Source organism: Podarcis pityusensis (genome assembly GCF_964106645.2).
Source record: "Podarcis pityusensis genome assembly, chromosome: Z".
Classification (NCBI taxonomy): Eukaryota; Metazoa; Chordata; class Lepidosauria; order Squamata; family Lacertidae; genus Podarcis; species Podarcis pityusensis.
In genome coordinates, this window is record NC_138044.1 from 48,672,477 (window position 1) to 48,694,736 (window position 22,260).

General features: G+C 44.1%; 1 protein-coding gene across 4 annotated transcripts in view; it reads right to left on the reverse strand.

Annotated features, from left to right (window-relative positions):
- Window positions 1-21,757, reverse strand: part of LOC308468272 (kelch-like protein 13) — an 83,219-nt gene extending 61,462 nt beyond the window's left edge. The window contains exons 1-2 of one of the 4 annotated variants that reach the window (XM_080990350.1): window positions 21,563-21,757; window positions 9,615-9,668 (exon numbers count right to left, since the gene is read on the reverse strand). In XM_080990350.1, the coding sequence (XP_080846476.1) occupies window positions 9,615-9,643 (29 nt within the window). In that variant the 5' untranslated portion in view covers window positions 9,644-9,668; window positions 21,563-21,757. The remainder of the gene's footprint in view (window positions 1-9,614; window positions 9,669-21,562) is intronic. The other 3 variants (XM_080990345.1, XM_080990349.1, XM_080990347.1) reach the window with 3 other exon arrangements.
- Window positions 21,758-22,260: the final 503 nt, after the last annotated feature.

Here is a 22,260-nt window from a genome sequence, read left to right on the forward strand (position 1 = left end):
CAAGAGTGAGACAGCTCTCTGGGCTGCACTTTCCTCTTCTGAAAATCCATGTGTTAAAGCAGCTTAAAGGAGCTTTGATCGGGTTTCCTTTCTACTGCCAATGCAGACCTATAACGACCCTCACAATATCACCTACGTCCTTATTAAGAGCTTCCTTCCCATAAGCAATGCATCCCTTCTCCATTTTGCCGCGAATGGAATTTTACATAGAATCCAGAAAAACCAAAACCAGTTATATTTCAAAGCAAGCCTGAATAAGTTGGTGCTCATCTGAAACTGTTTTTCATGTCCGCTGCTAATATTCTGGAAATAAAAATCTCTAGTGATGGAACTGAAGTTCAAAGCAGAGGTAACATAGGAGATTGCTGTCTCCGCCTTTCCCCCTCCCTGCTCATCTGCTTGAAAAAGCAGTTACAACAAGGAGACAGTCATACAAAAACTCTTCCACCCCAATCTATATGATTTGCAAAAACTATTGTAAGAAACTAGTATTTCTCGTCAGGATACGATCTCTGCTAACAAGAGTCATATCAAAGGACATAGATCTTAGCAAGCAGGAAGCTTTTGTTTCCCTACCATCAATAAGTTAGAACTCACCCTGGATGTGAGACAAAACTGCTTTGCTACTTCTGTGGTGATCTATGCAAGCAAGAAAGGCTGTCTCAATAATCAGCTGCCTTTCACTGGCACACTACCAAGGATCAATGAGTTGATTCATATGTGCAAGGGAGAAGACTTCGATCTCCATGCAAAGGGGAAAAACAAGCAAGTAAACACATGCTTATGATTATAAAGCGCAGCTCATTTTATATTGTGCAATTTGCATGAGCTGGGAAGCTAGTGAAGGGCAGAGGAGAGACAGCAGCAGGGTCAGGCAAAACCATCTCCTATCACATTATGAAATCTCATTACTGTACCTGTGTTCCAAACACAAGATGTTTCATCCCTCTTATGCATGGAATAGAATTATGCTGCATATCTGTCAGGATTTTAATCTCTCTCCTCACCCTCAAGATTTTTTCATGGAGCTCAGGACAGTGCACCTGGTGTCCCCTATTTTCTCCTCAATACCACTCTGGTATTAATTGACAGGTTGGGTCAAGTAATGCTATCTCTGCCCAAGATGATCCAATGAAAGCCACAGAGTAGGGGTTTTAAAATATTCTAGGTCTCTTGATACCTTGTCAAATATTCTATTCCCCTACACCAGATCCATTTCAACAGACTAGTACCCGTCCAATGTTTCGGAGGGCATCAGGTTGGCTATCTGCATTTGCTGTGTGACTGAGATGTAGAGATGTGCAGACTTCCAGGTCAGCGCCATCGTTAATGGCGGATTCCCTCTGAGTCTCGGAGGGACCAGCTCCGCGGGATTGGGTCTTACCGCTGCGGCAAAGCGGGGGCCCTTTAAAAATCACAGGCGGGGGAAGCCTGTGAACGTGGGGACTTGGCGGGCACCTTTTGCGCCCCCCCCAAGTTGCGAAGGGACCCTTTTAAGGGCTCCGGAGCGGGACGGGGTGAGCAGCGCGGTGCTGAGAGTCGACTGCTTCTTCCGCGGAGTGAAGCCGCACAGCCGTTATCGGAGAGCGCTGACTTTTTCCTGGGACAATTGGACTTTGAAAGCAACTACCCGTGAGTAGGATTAAATTGGATTTAAAAGGAGAAAAAACAAGTTAATTCGACACCGAAGCGGGAAGGTATAAACAGGAAGTCTGCCTTCCTTTCTTGTAAATAGATCAAAGCAAAGAGACTGTAAAGCGGAAACTCGGAAAGACATTTGGAAAAAGACCTAAATCTTAACATCTGGAAAGCGGTCTCCCCTCCGGATTGCAGGAGAGGAGGGGGGAAGGTTTGAACTGTTTTTATCTGCAAAAAAAAGGGGAAAAGGAAGCTAAAATCCGCTGCCTAAAACCTGGGAACAGACTGCCCCTAGATAAAGAACGTCGTTCAGTGGAAAGCCTATCGGTAAGCAGTGACTTTTGACAGCTAACTCTGCAAAAGAGATACAGTGTTTCTGGACCTCTCCTGGTTCTAAAGTAACTGTTTAAGTGCAACTGAAACTGTTGTTTTTAGATGAATTGGGGGACTTATAAGGACTATTTTCATTTTTTAAAGTTGCAAGCTTTGGCGGTTACTGTGTCCCCCTAGAGGAGGTTTGACATTGCTACAATAACAACTGGGTCAGAGGAAAATTCCATTCCAAAACAACCTTTCAACTGTGGGATCGACCTTGAATTTTCATGAGAGTGTTATGGCAGATGGGAGAGGAAAGTTAGAGCTGGCGCAGGAAAAAACAACTAGGTCTGGCAGACCCTATCGGACAGATACTGAGCAGCAGCGAAGGGCTTCAACATCTGGAGCATCTGGAACATCAGGGGCTGCTCCTCCACAGGTCAAACCAAAAGTTATGTCGTCCGAAGACGTTTTGGCACATGCACTTGGAAAAATTAATGAATCTTTGGAAAATTTAGCTAAGCAGGTAGCCGAGACAAATAAACAAGTAGCTGAAGCATCAGTTAAAATTGACCTGAATACTACAAGCATTAATAATTTGGGACAGAAGGTGAATACCAATACAGAGTCTATTGAAAAATTATTACAGGAATCTGCTTCGACCCGAAAGATAGCCGAAGAAGCAAAAGATATAGCAACCGCTACTCAAGAGAAGATACCACCAGTATATAAGCAATTGGAGGACCACGGTTTGACATTGTCTATGATTGAATTGAAAGAGAAACAAAGAAATCTAAGAATCAGAGCTGTACCAGAACGTGAGAAAGACAATTTGGCTGAATTCCTTACACAGGAATGTACAGATTTTTGGCAACAGGACTTGGGGAAGGAAGAATTTAAGATAGTGAATGCATTTAGACTTGGAAGAGGACAAAGGAGGAACAAGGCTAGGGACTGCTTGATTACTCTTCAAACAAAAGAGGAGAGAGACAAAATTTTGAATCTGCACTGTCAAAAGACTTTGGAAATTTACGACTCAAGTGTGGAGATATTTAAGGACATTCCAAAACATCTTTTGGACTTAAGGTTTAACTACGGAGACCTAGTAGCCCTGTTGAGAAGAAATAGAATTCTTTTTAGGTGGGAATTTCCTCAAGGCCTATCTTTTAAATACAAAGGAAGAAAGATAAAAATAAGATCAGTTAACGATAAAGATAGGTTTCTGAAAGATCACGAAGAAGACCTACAGAAAGAAGCGGAATCCGGAGAAGAGCCAAAAGCACTGGAAAAAGGAATACTGGACATAGCAAACTTATCTTTTGGATTGTACGGCCCAGAGAAAGAGACATCATCGACAGAACAAGAACAGACACTTGGCGCAGTTGGAGGTAAAGCGAAGTAACCCCATCATGGCTCTGCAACTGTTAAGTTGGAATTGTAATGGTTTGAACTCTCCTCGAAAGAGAAAAAGTGTTTTTTCATTTACTAAAAAAGGAACAATTGGACTTGATTTGCTTACAAGAAACACATGTAACAAGGCTACATAGGAAACTACTGATCAATAAAAGATTGGGACAGGAGTTTATCTCATCTGACAAAGTTAAAAAAAGAGGAGTTGTGATATATGCAAAGGAGAGACTATCACCGAAATTAATTTTTAAAGATGAACAAGGCAGATTTTTGGCAATTGAAATTCAAGTTCAAGGAGAGAAATTTTTGATCGTAGGAATTTATGCACCGAATGAGGGGAAATCTGAATTCTTTAAAAAGTTGCATGAGACTTTATTGGACTATTTGGATTACAATCTGATTCTGATGGGGGATATGAGTGGAGTAGTATCTACAAACATGGACAAGGCACAAAGACAGGTAGTTACCAAGGATGGTAGACTACCGAAAACATTTTTTGAGATGACAGACAATATGGACTTAGTGGACATTTGGAGAGTAAAGAACCCCCTGGGAAGAGAGGGAACTTTCTTTTCTGAAGCCAAGATGACATGGACTAGAATTGACCAAATATGGATAACTAGAGGAATGGCACCAAAGATAAAGAAAGTGGAAATCTGCCCAAAAACCTGCTCCGACCATAACGCTGTAAGGATGGAGATGAAACAAATATCAACTGGCTCCTACAGATGGAGGATGAATGACACCTTATTTAGAGATGAAGAAGTCTATAAAAAGGCCCAAAAAACTTTGAGAGATTATTTTGAAATAAATATGAACACCAATGTAGAAAAAAGAGTAATCTGGGACGCAAGTAAAGCTGTTATGAGAGGGTTTCTGATACAACAGAATGCAATAAAGAAGAGAAGTCAAAATGAGAAGAAAGATAAAATTTTGGAGAAAATAAAAGAAAGTGAGAAGAAACTGAGAGCAAAACCAAAGTCGCAGGAGATTTTGAGAGAAATAAAATTATATCAAGTACAATATATGGAAATGATGAATCAGGAAATAGAATGGAAAATTAAACAAATGAGACAAAAAACATTTGAATCAGCTAATAAATGTGGGAAATTGCTGGCCTGGCAAATGAAAAAAAGACAAAAATTAAATACTATCACAAACTTAGAAGTGGAAGGAAAGAATATACATAACCCAATTGAGATTAGAAACTGCTTCCAGAGGTATTTTAAACAATTATACACACAAGGGCCACAGAAAGAAATGGACATAGACAAATTTTTGAAGACAAATGGACTACAAAAAATCTCCCAAGAAAGCAAATTAATGTTGAACTATAAAATATCTGAACAGGAAGTAGAAGGTGCCATTCAAAATATGCAATTGGGCAAATCTCCAGGACCGGATGGGCTGACTTCTAGATATTATAGATCTTTGAAAGAGTGGCTACTACAACCTTTGAAGGAAGTATGTAATGAAATATTGGAAGGGAAAAGGGCACCAGAGTCGTGGAAAGAGGCGTACATTACACTTATACCGAAAACAGAGACTGAAAAGACTCAGCTTAAGAACTACCGCCCTATATCGTTACTTAATGTGGATTACAAAATTTTTGCAGACATTTTGGCCAAGAGATTGAAAAAAGTATTGATGGAAGAGATCCATAAAGACCAAGCGGGCTTTCTCCCAGGAAGACACTTGTCTGATAATTTGAGAAATATAATTGATATTTTGGAAAAACTAGAAGTGAATATAAATACTAAAGCAGTTCTGATATTTGTGGACGCGGAGAAAGCCTTTGACAACATCTCTTGGAGCTTCATGAAGAAGAACCTACAGGGGATGGGGGTAGGCCAAGGTTTTGAAAATGGTATAGGTGCAATATACTCTGAACAAAAGGCTAAATTAATTGTAAATAATGTGGTGACGGAAGAATTTAAGATAGAAAAAGGGACATGACAGGGGTGTCCAATCTCCCCACTGCTTTTTATATCAGTCCTGGAGCTTCTGCTGAATATGATTAGAAGGGACCGGTTGGTCAAAGGTATACAGGTCGGAGCCAAACAGTACAAACTGAGAGCATTTGCAGATGACTTAGTATTGACGTTACAGGAGCCAGAATCTAGTACTAAAAGGGTTTTAGAACTAATTCAAGAATTTGGTCAACTGGCAGGATTTAAACTGAACAAGTTAAAAACTAAGGTTTTAGAGAAAAATTTAACACCGATTGAAAGAGAGAGGTTTCAGAATGAGACAGGCCTGACTGTGGTTAAGAAAGTGAAATACCTGGGGATTAATATGACAGCCAAAAATGGGAACTTATTTAAAGATAATTATGAAAAATGTTGGACGGAAGTGAAAAAAGATTTAGAAATCTGGTCAAATTTGAAGCTTTCACTGTTGGGTCGTATTGCTGTGATAAAAATGAATGTATTGCCTAGAATGCTGTTTTTGTTTCAAACATTGCAAATTGTGGACAAGATGGACTGTTTCAAGAAGTGGCAGAGAGATATTTCTAGATTTGTCTGGCAGGGCAAGAAGCCCAGAATAAAATTTAAGATATTAACTGATGCAAAGGAAAGGGGTGGATTTGCCCTGCCAGACTTTAAACTTTACTATGAATCAGCAGCTTTTTGCTGGTTGAAATAATGGCTACTTCTTGAAAACACAGACATTTTGGACTTAGAAGGTTTTAACAATGTATTTGGATGGCATGCATATCTGTGGTATGACAAGGTCAAAGCGCATAAAGCATTTAAAAACCATATTGTCAGGAAAGCACTATTTAATGTTTGGATAAGAAACAAGGATTTATTGGAAAACAAAACCCCAAGATGGCTGTCACCGATGGAAGCGAAAGCTCTGAAAAGGCTCAATATGGAGGCCAATTGGCCGAAATATGGTAAATTTTGGAACAAGATGGAGATAGACTGAAACTGCAGAGTTTTGAGAAACTAAAAAATAAAGTGCGAGACTGGCTTCATTATTATCAGATAATGGAGGCAGATAATTTGGACAAGAAAATTGGCTTCCAGGTGGAAAAATCAAAATTAGAAACAGAACTGTTAGAACCCAAAACTAAGAATTTGTCAAGAATGTATAACTTGCTGTTGAAATGGAATACTCAGGATGAAACGGTGAAATCTGCTATGATTAAATGGGCACAAGATGTTGGACATAATATTATGTTTGCTGACTGGGAACAGTTATGGACCACAGGTATGAAGTTTACGGCATGTAATGTCCTAAGAGAGAATATTATGAAAATGATATACAGGTGGTACATGACCCCAGTCAAGCTTGCAAAAATCTATCATTTGCCCGACAATAAATGTTGGAAATGTAAAGAAACTGAAGGTACATTCTTTCACCTTTGGTGGACGTGCCCAAGGATTAAGGCCTTCTGGGAAATGATATATAATGAACTGAAAAAGGTATTTAAACATACCTTCTTGAAGAAACCAGAGGCCTTTCTCCTAGGCATAGTCGGCCAATTGGTGCCAAAGAAGGACAGAACTTTTTTTATGTATGCCACAACAGCAGCAAGAATACTCATTGCAAAGTATTGGAAGACACAAGATTTACCCACTGTGGAAGAATGGCAGATGAAGCTGATGGACTATATGGAACTGGCAGAAATGACTGGCAGAATCCGAGACCAGGGAGAAGAGTCGGTGGAAGAAGATTGGAAGAAATTCAAAGATTATCTACAGAAATATTGTAAAATTAATGAATGTTAGAATGATGTTGGATAGTAATTAAGTGGTTTCCAGCTGTAATGCTTTAAGGGAATATGAAAAAAGGGTTATAAATAGGTAAAAACTTAATATTATTACTTTTAAAGGATTTGCTGAACCAACAGATTGAAGTGGAATACAAAAAAGGGAGGTATGAGGAGGTCCGGGAAATAAGTCAAAGGAAAATAAGTAATGGAAAATCTGTGTGTTTTTAACTATTTTTATTTTGTATTTTTGTCATTTTTTTTTTCATTTTTATTGTAATATTTAAAAAAATCTTAATAAATATCTTATAAAAAAAAAAGAGATGTAGAGATGTGCAAACTCTCAAGGGATTTCATCTTTAAAAGTTCACTAGTAGGATACTGAAATGCAAGCTTCAAAGTAAGTTCTCTTCACACCACCACCCTGCATGTGTATAAACCCAAGCCTGACATATCTGTTATGCAATGTTAGAATGGCTGACTGCTCAGCATTCAAAACTGCACGTGCCAAACCTCTGCACTGTTTCACCATGAACCATCTGGCCCACAACTCATAAAATACCCTTAACAAGTGACCAGAACCCCACACATTATAATGTTATTTGCCTAGACATATTAAAAAAAAATGAAGCCACACATATAATACATATGCTGGGTAGAAGTTAAAACTTTTGCAATGTAATAAGTGATCTGACTCCACACATGCAATACTCTCCAAAAATAGATATAAAGTTGATGCAAAATGAATTCCAACACCTGCTTTAGTCTAGGAGGAAAGAGAGAAATCTCTGCACAACCTTTTTAAACTTTAAAATAAATAACATGAGACAAAAAATATGAGAGACTTGAGACAGTCAATAACCCCTGCCATTAAAAGCAACGAAGGTACTTAGTATTATAACCAAGATAGAAAATTGAAATTAGACATTAAAGCTCTTCAGCCCTCTAGGTCCCTCAGTTTCTACTATACTGCTGAGTTCCTGAAAAATAATGTGTTTTATATTCTATAATCCAAAATATACATTTCATGGCAACTCCAACAGCCATAGTGTAAACCAAACTTACGCTTCCGGCAAAAGCAAATATTCAGAAGCTTTTAACAAGCACAAAGAGGGGAAAGGGGGACACTTTTTTCTCTGTACTTGGAACCCTCTAAGCTCAAAATTGCTCTTGACAAACCCAGCAGCTGCACAGCAATTTGCATTTGCTCTGGCGTGACACTCTTCTCCAGTGCCAAGCTAAAATTGGATTATTTCATTGTCTAAGTACACAGGCATCTGTACCCTAAAGGATCCAGGCTTTTAAGCATGTCTCCGTCACAAACCTTACAATGTGAAATCATCATGGAAAAACCCAACTAAATATTTTGGTTGCCTTTATAATCAAACGCTAAAGCAGGATTATGAAGACACACTCACCTGATAATAAGTAAAAAGGACAGGGCAAAATTCTTAACCTAGATTGAAATTCCACATTCTGGGTGATAATTCACTTACACACTTAAGCTTGAGATGTTAGAAATTTAAAAGGTCTTTTATTTTCCCCACAGTGTGTGTTGGTTTTTATCCTGTGGACTGCAAGGTAAGATACAACTATAAAAGCCAGCTTTTTAAGACCATCAACCTGTGATTGTTCTGTTCTACTGCCTTTTCCCCCCCTAGCCTTTAAGCACAATGAAAATTATGGGAGGGCCTGCCAAATTCATATACAAGAGCTCATGCTAATGTTCAGAGATGAAATGCTCTCTATAGAGAAAATTGACACATTTTAATCTTACAACTGAAATATTTTAGAACTCAAATGCTGAATTAATGTGCTGCTTTTTAGTAAAATTGTACTGTTATCTTTGTATACTATGAGCTGCTTTGGGCAATTTGCTGGGGTAAGAAAGAAGCTCCAGAAATTACAGTGGAACCACAATTTATACTTATGTGTTCATAGCTTTAGGCATAACATCAAAAAATAAATATAAATAAATAGAGAGGGGGCAGGAGACCCTTGCTTACTAGGTTCTGGAGGCCCTCACATGGATCCAATTGCAGGCATCCAGTGTATCTTCAGACCTCCCCAAGAGATCTTTCGTGAGCCTCCAGAGCCTGGTAAGCAAGGCAGAGGGCTTAAAAGTGTTTCCCATGTGAGATTTTCCTGCTCTGGGAGGCTCCCGTGAGATTTTGGACAGCCCTGATCTCACAACATGTTTGATAGTGGGGGCAGTTGGGGGGGAGAACTCTGAGTTTGTGCAATTTTGCCCTTGCACACAATCCCCAGATTCTATGCCATCTCAGTCTTAAAATGGGCTACTTTGATATTGGTCCAGCCACACCTGATATTCACAATTTCTGTAACCAAATCAAAGTTTGCTGTGCAGTTAGCTTTCACACGATTATGAAGGACATGGGGGGGGGGATAGGTCTGGGTGGCCCAGCTTTTCATACTAAGTGGGCGGCAGGAGTACTTTGACATAGAACCTGCAGGCTGCGCGTTGGACCAACAGTTACCAGTTTACATAACACACAAATATTTAGATACTCACAAAACTTCTCTCCACATCCTCTCCAACATATGCCCTTCTTCCCTCCTTGCGAACCTGCAAGTTGAACAAAAACAGATGGAAACTCTCAGACATGGGGAAGAAGGCACCCTTGCACAGCAAGCTCTACATCAAGAGTCCGATACCAGAACCAGCCTACATTCCTTCCAGACTACTAGTGCAGATGTTCTTCATCACTCTCTCAAGGGAAAGGAGGTAGACTAAAGGATTTTGGAGCAACATCTGCACTGTGGTTCTCAAACGGTGTGGCACATTGCACTGGTGCAGCAGAAGAGGATGGCAACTGTGGCAGGAAGATTCAAGGACAATCAGTACTATAAGTTGTGAATGATTTATGTTCATACGTAGCTGCATTGTTTTATACTTTATGGATATCCTATGTGTTTTATGTCATATACTAAGCATTATTAGCAGTTGTTGCTTTTCATTTTGCAATGTACTACTTATTAATAATAATTTTAAAAAATGATGTGGAGTGAGCAATTTTTTGTTCTGAAAGTGTGGCCCAGAGAAAAACATTTGAGAACCACTTATCTACACAGTATGTCACACAACACCCCAGAATATGTTCCAAGCAGTTATCCACATTTCCATTCAAGGCACACATAAGGATTCTCTTTGATCAGTTACCAGCTCATTAATTCTTATGGTCTTAAGAAGGCCCATCAGCTGTTAAAGAAAAACAAAAAACCAGCAAGTTTGCAAATTAAAATATTTGCCCAGAAACAAAGCTAGACCCATTATGGCACAGGGGAGATACCTGGGTTTGAAAAAAATGTTTGAGAATCAGTTAAAGAACATGCACACTAAAGCAACAGGTGTTAGAATAGAAAGGAAAACACTGGAAAACACGCCCCCTTCAGCAAGCACGACAGATATAGCCCCATCTCCAGTTCTTAGCAAAGCCTCAACAACTTCTTGCCTGCCTGCTATTCTTGAGGGATGTAAATGATCATAACTGAAGTACTGGGTTGAGCAAAAAAGCTTTCTGCTGCTTTCGGCTTTCCAAACTGTGCTATCAAGTTTAGGCTTGAGAAAGGGGCTGGCATGGCAGAAATCATAAAAGCCTTTGCTTTATGGGGAAAGAGAGTAAGTAAAGAGCATAAGCCTACCTTCATTTTCCAGCCATCCCTAGCCTATTCCCCAACTGGGTCAGCAGTCATTCCCTCCCAACCCTACAGTTACGGGGGGAGGGGACCTTTCACAAAGCTACCCCCCAGTTTGATCTCTTGTGGGCATATGCAGCGGCAACCTTGGCCAACTTCATTGCAAGGCTGGGTGAAGCGGCAGACGTGTGGCAAGGACGCCAGTCTCACAACCATCTCAGACTTGAGGAGGCTGAAGCAAACAGTTCCGCTCACAACATGTTGCTACAGCAAACAGCGGAGGCGAAGAGAAACGGGTTGGAACAGTTTTATTTTACTAACTTAAATTCCAGCCAACTGCTTTAATTACTTCACAAACACTTCTTCCTGAAAGAAGTTAGCTGCAGGCAATTTTGATAAATGGAGGGAACCATGGAAGAATTGGCAACATGCATCACTTCCTGTCAGTGGTGGCCTCTTGGTGATTTCCACTCACCCCAGGTGCCCCCCCCCCAGTCTCAGCCCTTGTACTCAGTCTTTAATTTATCTTACTACTATAAGGGAAACATACAGTACAGGAGTACAGAAATTAGATTTCATGAAGTTTGAATGTGGCTGTATGTCAGAGGTAGCCAGGTTGTGGACCTCACAAAATGAGGTCTGCTTGACCAGCAGTGCATAAAGCATTCCCTGGATCTACCTGTTAATTTGAGCCCATTAATTCAGCCTCTTTAATATTCTGGGAACACTTTCCACTTACTGACCCTTGCTGAGAGTCCCTTGCACATCTGCCATACGAACACAGAATTTTGCAGCGAGTTCTTAGACATGCCCTAAGGCAGTGGTATTCAACCTGTGTCGTGGCACCCTGGGGTGCCTTGAATGATGGTGAGGGGTGTCACAGGCAACCCTGGCCTTGGTCCCTCTTTCCTTCCCTCCCTCCTCTGATGCCATCTCGTGTCTGATTCCCAAAGACTTGCTGTTTCTTGAAGCCCTGGTTACAAGCTCCCCAGGCAAATGGTGTCTCTGGGGCTGGCCAGGGGGTGCCGGTTGCCAGGAGCTGAGGGGCCTCAGAGTAAGCAAGCAAGTGGGTGAGGGAGCCCAGACAACCAGTCCACCAGCCCCTGCTTTTGGGACTATTCCCAAACAAGTGACAAGTGAGAGGTCTGGCAGGTAAGCGACACACTGGCCTTTCTTCTACTTGCTGTGTGCAAGGCCTGCCTGGGAGCTGAGTGCCTGGAGCCAAAGGAGAGACTTGCAGCCTGCAGCTGCCACTGCTGCCTCCCAAGGTGAGTAAAGTGCTGGCGTCACATTCACCTTTGGCCAGTGTTCGTCAGGCTGCTAAGGCTGGGGGCATCCTCTTCCCAGCCCCCCCTGGGGGGTGAGGAGGCACCTCTCTTTGTGGGGGGGGGTGGAAGCAGCTGCCCAGAGGACTCCCAAGGGGAGGGGAGAGGAGGCTGAGGGAGCACTCCACCAGGGATGGTGTTTGAAAAAGGGTGAGAGGCTTCCAGCTCTGCAGGCAAGGGGGGGGGGAGACATAACTGATCTCCTGAGCCCCACAGGGGAGCCACAGAAAGAATGTAGTTGGTCAAGGGAGCAGTGGACCCAAAAAGGTTGAAAACCTCTGCCCTAAGGTGCGCACTTTGCTCAAACAGAGCACTAGCCAGGCCTGTTGTCACACTTGAACCAAGAGAGTCACCCCTAAAACATGCCCAACACCCTCCTGAAACTGTGCAGTGTCGGGGGAGATTGGTAACAGTGAGCAAAGCATCTTTTCAAGGGAGCTATTTGACCATCACTGCTCTTTCTGTTGAAAGCCTCTCAAACAGGCTTCTTCTGAGGCACCACTAGAGCCCCAGAACATTGTAGGAAAACCACAGCCATAAAGGAATAAATATTTAACAATCTAACCAGGAGGCAAGTGCTTTCCTACCATGAGGCTTTGGGTCACTCTCAATTCCCATGCACTCAAAAACATTTTTCAGACTGATTGCTACCATATACAGGCACTACTAAAAAGCGAACCATAGGAGAAAGCAGGCATAATAATCGCTCACAAGCAAAGAACCAAGTAATCCACATTTGCATGCAACACTGTCTGAGTGTTTAGACCCACAGCTTCTCAGCTATTGTCATGACAGCAGAGGATTATTATAGGCTTGCTGTAGCAGACAATACTTTACCATTCCCAGAAGCTCAGCTTATTGCCAATACACTGAACACAACTTGGGGAAGGGAAGAAAGAATATATATTGGCAAAGAGGCCTTTGTGCTGCCATTTAAGAAACTCCAGGGCACAATATTGTCAGTGGAGTTGAATACTGACCCTTGCCATTATACAAGCTACAAATCCACTTGCAATAGAGGAAAACTTAGTCCTGGCCAGGAGCAATTAAGGAATTATTGCAGATCTCCCCTATCTTATCTCATTCATATTGCCCCACACATTAAATGCTACGTAAAACCATATGACTGGTTTTGCAAAAAGGGTGCACATTAGCAGTGAAAAACGTATATATTTCTGCACCATAAGTTTTTAAAAGCAAGAGGAACAAGTTCTAAAAACTGGGAAGTACTCTGCAAGTACTGGCAAGTACAGGACAAGACCCCCCCCCCCCAAAAAAAATTATTCACTGCACTAGGACAACTTCCTGACTATGGTTGAATGGCATGTCTGTCTGTCCATGTTTCCTGTGGTTTGTGCTCAAACATTGTACAGTGGTACCTTGGTTTATGAACTTAATCTGCTCCTGAAGTCCATTCTTAAACCAAAGCGTTTTTCAATTTACACTCAACAGGAAGCAGAACATGCTTCCAAGGCAAAGTTCACAAACTAAAACACCTACTTCCGGGTTTGCAGCATTCTTAATACAAGTTGTGCATAAACTAAGCTGTTCTTGAACCAAGGTACCACAGTACTGTATAGGCTTTCCCAGAGCACCAGCTAAAACTGATATACCAAGGAAGATACAACCACTTAAAACCAATGGCTTTGCATATTACTAACTATTATTCTTCCCCACTTACTTCTACCAAAAAACCCTCTCCTTCCTTTCTGCAAACAGCAACAAAAAGAACCAGGACATTTAATGCAAAACTGAGAACAACGGTCAGCCCAACAATTGCATACAAAAATTGGCCAGTTCTGAGAAAGCTTGCAGGTCTTGTTAGTTCTTTTAAGGCTGCATGAAGTGCTACCTATTTTTCTTGTGAAGCCCAAAGCATAAGCAGAGCAAAGCATCTTCATACTCCTATCCTAATTCTGTTGCTGTATTTGAACAAGCAGCAAACACCCTGTGAGTTGGCACAGGTGATGTCTGGCTGCTGGCTCGCAGACCAGTTCCATTATGATTGTTAGAGAAAGCAGCTGAAACAATTGCCTATTTGGTCATCCTTCCAATGCAGCTCTGTCCACTCCCCCCTCCAGCCCAAAAAACCTGTCTCAGGCATGCCAACGCCACACCCTATTACCCTGTAATGCAAAGGTCAGGCAATATAAGAGAACAGAAATCTCTCAGGTAAGAGCACACAAGGACTGCAGCATTTGCAAGCAAACTTTGGGCAACCAGGGATTGATGCAGATCACCACCTAGGGCACGCTGGTGGGAGCTAGATGGAGATTAAGACTTTGGCTATGACACACACTTAAGGCAAGTTATGTTTCTTTCTGGAGGTGCTACTGTGTATTAGAGATTTATGAATTAAAGATATCCCCTTACAGAAGGTTTCACTATCAAAAGAATGCCCTTAACACAGGCAGCAAAGGCAAGTACAAAACAGTGACGCAAACAGGACAGAAAATTAGCCAAGTCCTTTCCTCTGGCAAGAAACTGCCTGGAGCAACCATAAGGAAGCAGTGAACTCTTTTTCACCCTGTTTGAAGCAGACTCTGCAGGTGGCCAGTCTGTGTGAGGAAATGTCAGCACTCCCCTCCACCACCTTTATGAAAGGCTGTCTGTGCAGAACAGTTAACACAATGCCAGGCCTTGTCAGATGTATCGTGCAAGGGAGCGAGATGTCACATAAAGATGCAGGGCCTCTCTCAAACTTCTTCCTCCCCACCACTCCAGCCTTCAGCATTCATTCTTGTTCCTCCAACACAATACTCCTCCATCTCCAGCCTCAACTCAAAGGATGGGGAACCTGTGGCCCTTCAGTTGTTGCTGGGATAGCTCAGTTGGTAGAGCATGAGAATCTCAGGATTTGAGCCCCACTAGATGACCCTCCTTTTCAACGCTACAATTCCATGATTCTATGATCTCCCCCTTTCATCAGCCCCAGCCAACCTGCCCCATGGTCAGAGATTATGTGAGTTGTAGTGCAGCAACAAGGCCTCAGGTTCCTCATTCCTGCTCTACTTCATGCTACATTCATACTGTCACAAGACATGCCACAGCTGATCACGCAGCTCAGATTTTGGGCGGAAATGAAGCCACCCTGTGAAATGCTGCAACCTCAGACACCTTTGGAGGTAAGCTCTTCACATTCTGCACGAAAATAAGAAGTATCTGTGACCCCTGGAGCCAACTGCTAATTCTAGGAACAAGTAATAATTCTTAAACTGAAGCTTCACATGCAAACATCACTAAGAAGCACCCAGTTTTCATTGGTACAGCAGCCACCGATCAAATGCACCTCTTAACAGCACAATCTCCTCAGAACACATAGAGAGGTGTTCTTCTCTGTAGAGGGCTTAGCACATCATGGGTGATAATTCAATGTTAAGTTACAGCTATTACTTCTCAGGAGCTGCTGCTATACAACCAATCACTGTCTTCTTCAGAAGGTCTGTAAGAATAGGAGCATGTGGAATTTAAAGATGCTACCCAACACACTTCTATGTAGGCTGGCAATTGGAATTTGGGAGTTACCGTATTTTTCGCTCTATAGGACGCACTTTTTTCCCTTCAAAAATGAAGGGAAAATGTGTGTGCGTCCTATGGAGCGAAGACGCCATAGCCCCGCGACCCTCTCCCGGCTGGAGAGGTGACGCGCGGCTATTGAGGCTCTTGCCATAGCCGCCCGTCCCCTCTCCAGCCGGGAGAGCGCGCGCGGGGCTAAAGCAGCCCCCCGTGACCCTCTCCCGGCTGGAGAGGTGACGGGCGGCTATGGCAGGAGCTTCTATAGCCACGCGTCACCTCTCCAGCCGGGAGAGCGCGTGCGGGGCTAAAGAAGCACCCCACGACCCTCTCCCGGCTGGAGAGGTGACGCGCGGCTATTGAGGCTCTTGCCATAGCCGCCCGTCCCCTCTCCAGCCGGGAGAGCGCGCGCGGGGCTAAAGCAGCCCCCCGTGACCCTCTCCCGGCCGGAGAGGGGACGGGCGGCTATGGCAGGAGCTTCTATAGCCGCGCGTCACCTCTCCAGCCGGGAAAGCGCGCGCGGGGCTAAAGAAGCACCCCGCGACCCTCTCCCGGCTGGAGAGGTGACGCGCGGCTATTGAGGCTCTTGCCATAGCCGCCCGTCACCTCTCCAGCCGGGAGAGCGCACGCGGGGCTAAAGCAGCCCCCCGCGACCCTCTCCCGGCTGGAGAGGTGACGGGTGGCTATTGAGGCTCCTGCCATAGCCGTGCGTCACCTCTCCAGCCGGGAGAGCGCGCGCGGGGCTAAAGAAGCCATAGCCCAGCGACCCTCTTCCGGCTGGAGAGGTGACGCACGGCTATGGCAGGAGCCTCTCCGCTGCGCCTTTCCGCTGCTCCCTGAACTGCTCTTTGGGGCTGGTGGTGGGCTTCCCCCTGCCAGCCCCAAAGAGCAGGTCGAAAGGAACCTGAAGCCTGGAGAGCGAGAGGGGTAGCCGCCTGAACGCACCTTAAACGGCACCTTGTTTTAGAGCGGGAAAACAAGAGGGGGAAAGTTCTCCCCCTCTCTGCACAGCGCCTCCTGCCACTTCGCTGAAGGGGCGCTGGGCAGAGAGGGGGAGAATTTTTTTTTTCTTGTTCTCCCCCCTCTAAAACAAAGTGCGTCCTATTGTCCGGTGCGTCCTATGGTGTGAAAAATACGGTAATCTATTTGGGAGCTTCTGATTGAGTATCTATGGCCATCTGTACTGTATGCATTTTTATATATTCTTCACCCTTTTTATATTAGAAAAGTTGCACAACCTGAGCTTCCAAGAACAAGTGGGGATATGGATGTCAGTAAATGGCCCACCCAGAGAAGGGTGTGTACAGGATTCCTATACTGACGTTCAGGGTCCCCTTCTAACTCTATGATTCTATTATTCCTGAAGCAAAGGAGTGTATGTAACACAGCTAAGTTCACTGGCATTTACAAGGACACCAACATTTAAAAAATAGCTACATTTAAAGATTATTCTTACACACCACAGTATAGAAAGCCTTACTAACAACACATTTGTTCCTCTGCAAACTCTGGTGGAAAATGGGAATACCTGAAGCAGGCTTCTGTTATGAGACACTACGAAAGTCCAGAACTATACAGACTACAGCAATTCAGACACTACTTACAGGGCCAAGCACACAGAGCAGGCATATTCTAAATGAGCCCCTTGAGAATCCATCATAAAACCGATGAATGCAACCTCAAACCCAGCTTCAAAAGCATATGCTAAGCAGCTGCAAGTAAAATGAAGCCTTATCTTTCCTACAGTGCAAGTAAATACATCTTGGGTAGCAAAGAAACATTCACACTAGAATCCCAGAACACATGGCATTCTCATTTTCAATATTCTGGAATCTATTTTGCCACAGGAGCGACTTTCTCTGCAGATGGGTGAACAGGGATACCAAGAGTGCTGGAATGGAACCATGTTCATGACATGTGTTTTCATTCCCCAGTATACACTGGACGGGATAGAGGAAGACTTCTCTGTCCTATTCATCATCACTGCACCCCTGCCCACTTTTCTTTTAAAAAAATGCTGCTGTGTGAAGTTAGAAAACATTTTTAAAGGGTCTGGAGTCTAGTCATTACTTAAGACTAATTGCTTTAATGGAAATACAGCATAATATTGATTCATATAACTTTGTTTTACTCACAACTTCTGGTGAGAATTGAAAATGGAGTGGGGGAGAAAATATTATCATCCCCAGTCCACTTCCTGTCCTCCCCACCTGTCCTCCCCCCTCCTCCTGCCCCCAGCACAGCAGAGATCAACCTGAAGAGAATATGAGGTGGGATCTTTATACTCAGCTAAGAGTTTTTTACAGACCTTTCTCTCTCAGCCATATCCTCGCCCAATGTGGAACAGGGACCACACATATAATACACTGTAACATAGCCTAATGCATCTATACTTTTCTCCCCGCTTGCTTAAACCACACACATGTTATACCGCTTTGTTCATACTGCAATAGCTTTAAACTTTAAAATCAAAATGGTCAGGACAAAAAAAACAACCAATCGAGCTTTCCCTCATTACCCATGACTCTTCATTCCCTCCTATTCCCTGAACTGCAAGCTTCAACTGCAAGCTCCCTGAGCTTGTCTTCTGTGTCCATTAACTGCATGAAACACCACATAATTACTGACACAACTGTACTGTTAACCTCCCATAATTCGCCACAGCAAGATTTGCAGAAACTCTACAAAAATATCACCGACAATTTTGCAAAAAACGACATCCTCCACACTTCAGCCATGGAGCCAAACACCCTTTGTGAAGAAAGGAAGGGAAAGGGCCAGATTCCCATTATTCAGCCCTAATAAAGACAAGAGGGGTCACGGCAGGTGGGACAGGGGGAGAGGCTGCTCTTAAAGGGGGAAGATAGGTATGTGGGATGTTGCAGAAAGAATAGCAAGGCTGGTTGATGTTTTTAAAGGGACAGCAGCACTTTAAACAGCTGTGCAGCAGAAACTGAAGGAGGGGAGATATGTTTTAGTTTCCATGGAAAGGTAAATGAAGGTGAGGAGCAACATCTGTGCATGACCATCAGAGTAGGATAGCTGCCTCAGGCAGCTGATTTTGGGTGACATAGAAAGGGCAGCGAGCTGTTAATGGTTTTGATGTATTTTTTATGGACAAAGAGCAAGAAAGTACCATAGCTTGTTGGATTTTCTGCTTCATGTGCTAGAAGAAAGTGGCAAGCCTTGGCTACCATGCACATTGATTTGGGGTGTAGGATGAGGCTCATTCGCCACCCCTCCTAGGGCAGCAAAGTGTTTTAGTCTAGCTCTGGATAATTGTGTGAGACTATATTGTCTGCATGTCTATGTGCAGTAGACCTTAACGGCTCTGGTTCAGGATTTCCCACAATTTGGTTTGCAGCACTAAAGGAAAAGTCAGAAAGAGAAGAGACTGTGAGGTGGATATGGGCTAAAGAAGCCACAAATCCAATTCCTGCCAATTCTCATAAGTTGGGAAAAGAAGCATGATTTCATAAAGTGGACATTTATCAAGTTTGTGCTTGTTAGTCTGATGCTGTCCCTACCCTCCACTTTTGCAAAGAAAACAGTATACACTTAAATTCTAAGAATTAACCAAACTATAATGTTTAAGTGCCTTGTCTAGGTTCAGAAGGTTCTCTGCTTCACAATTATTATTGGTTTTCGTATGAATACTGAACAATTAATTAGATTCCATTTAGTTTTTTACTATTCTAAAGGTAAAGGTAACGGTACCCCTGACTGTTAGGTCCAGCCGCGAATGACTCTAGGGTTGCACGCTCATCTCGCTCTATAGGCTGAGGGAGCTGGTGTTTGTCCGCAGTCAGCTTCCAGGTCATGTGGCCAGCATGACTAAGCCGCTTCTGGCGAACCAGAGCAGCGCACAGAAACGCCGTTTACCTTCCTGCCAGAGCGGTACCTATTTATCTACTTGCACTTGACATGCTTTTGAACTGCTGGGTGGGCAGGATCAGGGGCCGAGGAACGGGAGCTCACCCCGTCACGGGGATTCGAACCGCAGATCGGCAAGCCCTAGACTCTGTGGTTTAGACCACAGCACCACCCGCGTCCTTGTTACTATTCTAGACCAGATTAAATCAGCAAACCTAAAAGTATATACTAGCATGTCCAATTGAATTCACATTGGGGTTACTTATGGGGTTACTTATATTATAAACCTGCAGCACAATCCTAGCCATACTAACAGTGTAATCCTAACCAAATCTATTCTAAAGTAAATCTCACTGAGTTCAGTGGGACTTACTCCCAAGTAAGTGGAGTTAGGCTTGCAGCCTAACCTGGGAATAAATCCCATTAAATTTAATGAGACTTACCTCTCAGTAGATATGCTATGGATTTTGCTGTAGTAAGGAAGTAAGTTACAATGAACTTACTGGGATCTACTTATTGAACTCTGGTCTCCCAGGTTTTACCAGCTCTCTACACTCAAGTGGCTCTCTTTGTGACCAAACACGCAACAGCTCAATAACTAGATACTGGTTGACAAGAAAAAACATGAATTACCACCTCACTGCATCCTCCAACTTCCTGTGGCCTTTAACTGGCTGCTGGCAGCCTTCATGGGATATCAGAAAAACTCAGGCTGTCCTATGCAAGTACAGTATTCCTTAGGCCTTTAGATTCTGTTGTTGTTTTCAATTATTGCACACCAATTATTTTTTTTAATACGTATTTTAGCCAAGGGGAGAGAGACTGTCCTGAGCAATGGTGTGCTTGGGAAATGAATGCAGAGCAATCCTATTCGTGTATACTCAGATGTAAGCTGCTGTTAACTCCAATGGGACTATAGGAGGGCATCCATCTGTATTGAGAGACAATGGAGAGTGCCTCCTCTGTGGAGCACAAGACTGAGCAGGGTGTATGGAGGTCCTGGGTTACTGAAAGCTAATTTCAACCAGGGTCCCACAGTTTGACTTTTAAAAAGGAGAGTAACCCACACCTAGCGCATGCAAAGTGACACCTCCTCCCTCCTGCATAGCTCCTATTTCGCTGTGATTAAGGGCAGATGACAATAATGGAGAGAAGAAGTGCTCAGACTCCCTGGAAAAGACCCTGATGTTGGGAAAGATTGAGGGCACAAGTAGAAGGGGATGACAAGATGGTTGGACAGTGTTCTCGAAGCTACGAACTTGAGTTTGACCAAACTGCAGGAGGAAGGAAGACAGGAGTGCCTGACGTGCTCTGGTCCATGGGGTCACGAAGAGGCGGACATGACTAAACAACAACAACAACAAAACCCAGAAGGGCAGCTGGTCTCTCCAAAACAGCCATCCTAAACACCTGATGTCCTTTGAAAATAATTACAAATTTCTGCCAAAGCTCCAGTGCCTTTCTGCATCTGACGATCCTGCCCCCGTACCTTAAAACAGCACTCGCCAACCTAATGCCCTCCAGATGTTTTGGACTACAATTCACTCTGGATGCACTTAAGAGTACTTGGGTAACATTTTCTTTTTATGGCCGGGGGTTGGAGATACAGCTTCTTGCAAAGAGTGCACTTGATCTTAGGTACGCCTCTGATGAAGATCGAAGGGGAAGGATCCAAATCCAAGCTATTCCTCCTCCCTCCCAAAAAACCCAACCCCCCATTCAGCCTTTGCAAATGGAGTGAGCATTCTAAGATTCAGCCCCTCGCTATATTATTTTTATTATTTGGATTTGAGGGGAAGTGGACTCCCCCCCCCCCATGAGCCAGTGTGTGGGGTAGGGGCCAGCACTCCTCCCTTCGCCCCTCCCCTCCGGACGGAGAGAGGGAGGTGGACCGACCGCCCAGCCAATTGTATCGCCCTCCTTCCCTCCCCGCTCCCCGGAGCGCGCGCAGCCAATCAGCGTCGCCGTCCTTTCCACGCTGCCTCCCTGCTCCAGCCAATGGTGCAGAGGGACACAAAGCCGCCGCCGCCGCCGCCGCCGCCGCCGCGGCCCTACCCTCCGCGTCCCTCACAGAGAGCGGCCTCCCGCTCGCCCCCCCGCGCCGTCGCCTCACCCGCGGCTGCCGCCACCTGCTGCCGCCAAGTCAATAAAGGGCCCGGGGTCCCGAGGGGGACCGGCGGGGGAGAGCGACCGGGGCCCGATCCGCCGCACCTGATCCGCCTCCTCCTTCCCCCTCGGCGGCTGCGGGAGCTTTTCGAAAGTCCTCCCGAGTCCGGAATCGGGAGCCACGCCCCCTCCGTGCCTGAAGCCACGCCCTCCTGCGTCACCAAGATGGCGGCGCTGCGCTTGCGCGACGCTGGAAGGGAGGGAAGCGTGAGGGGGAATTTAGAGGGAGAGCAGCGGACTGCGAGTTCGAATCTCGACGCCGCCGTTAAGACGTCGATGCTCGACTATTTATTGTAAAAGTAATGTATCAGGTCCGGTTTGAGACAGACAAACTCAACTCCACACCAACACAAATAAGCTTTTCTTTTTTTCTGGTCTTTCCTATTAACATCTACATGAAACCGCTACATGAAATGGGGTTATCTGGAGGTTCGGAGTGCGTTGTCAGCGCTATGCTGATGACACTCAGGTCTATTTCTCCTTTACATCTGCAGGTGAGGCAGTGGAAGTGCTGGACCAATGTGTCTGGATGAGAGCCAACAGACTGAAGCTAATTATTATTATTATTATTATTATTATTATTATTAATACTCTGCCCATCTGGCTGGGTTTCCCCAGCCACTCTGGGCAGCTCCTAACAGGTTA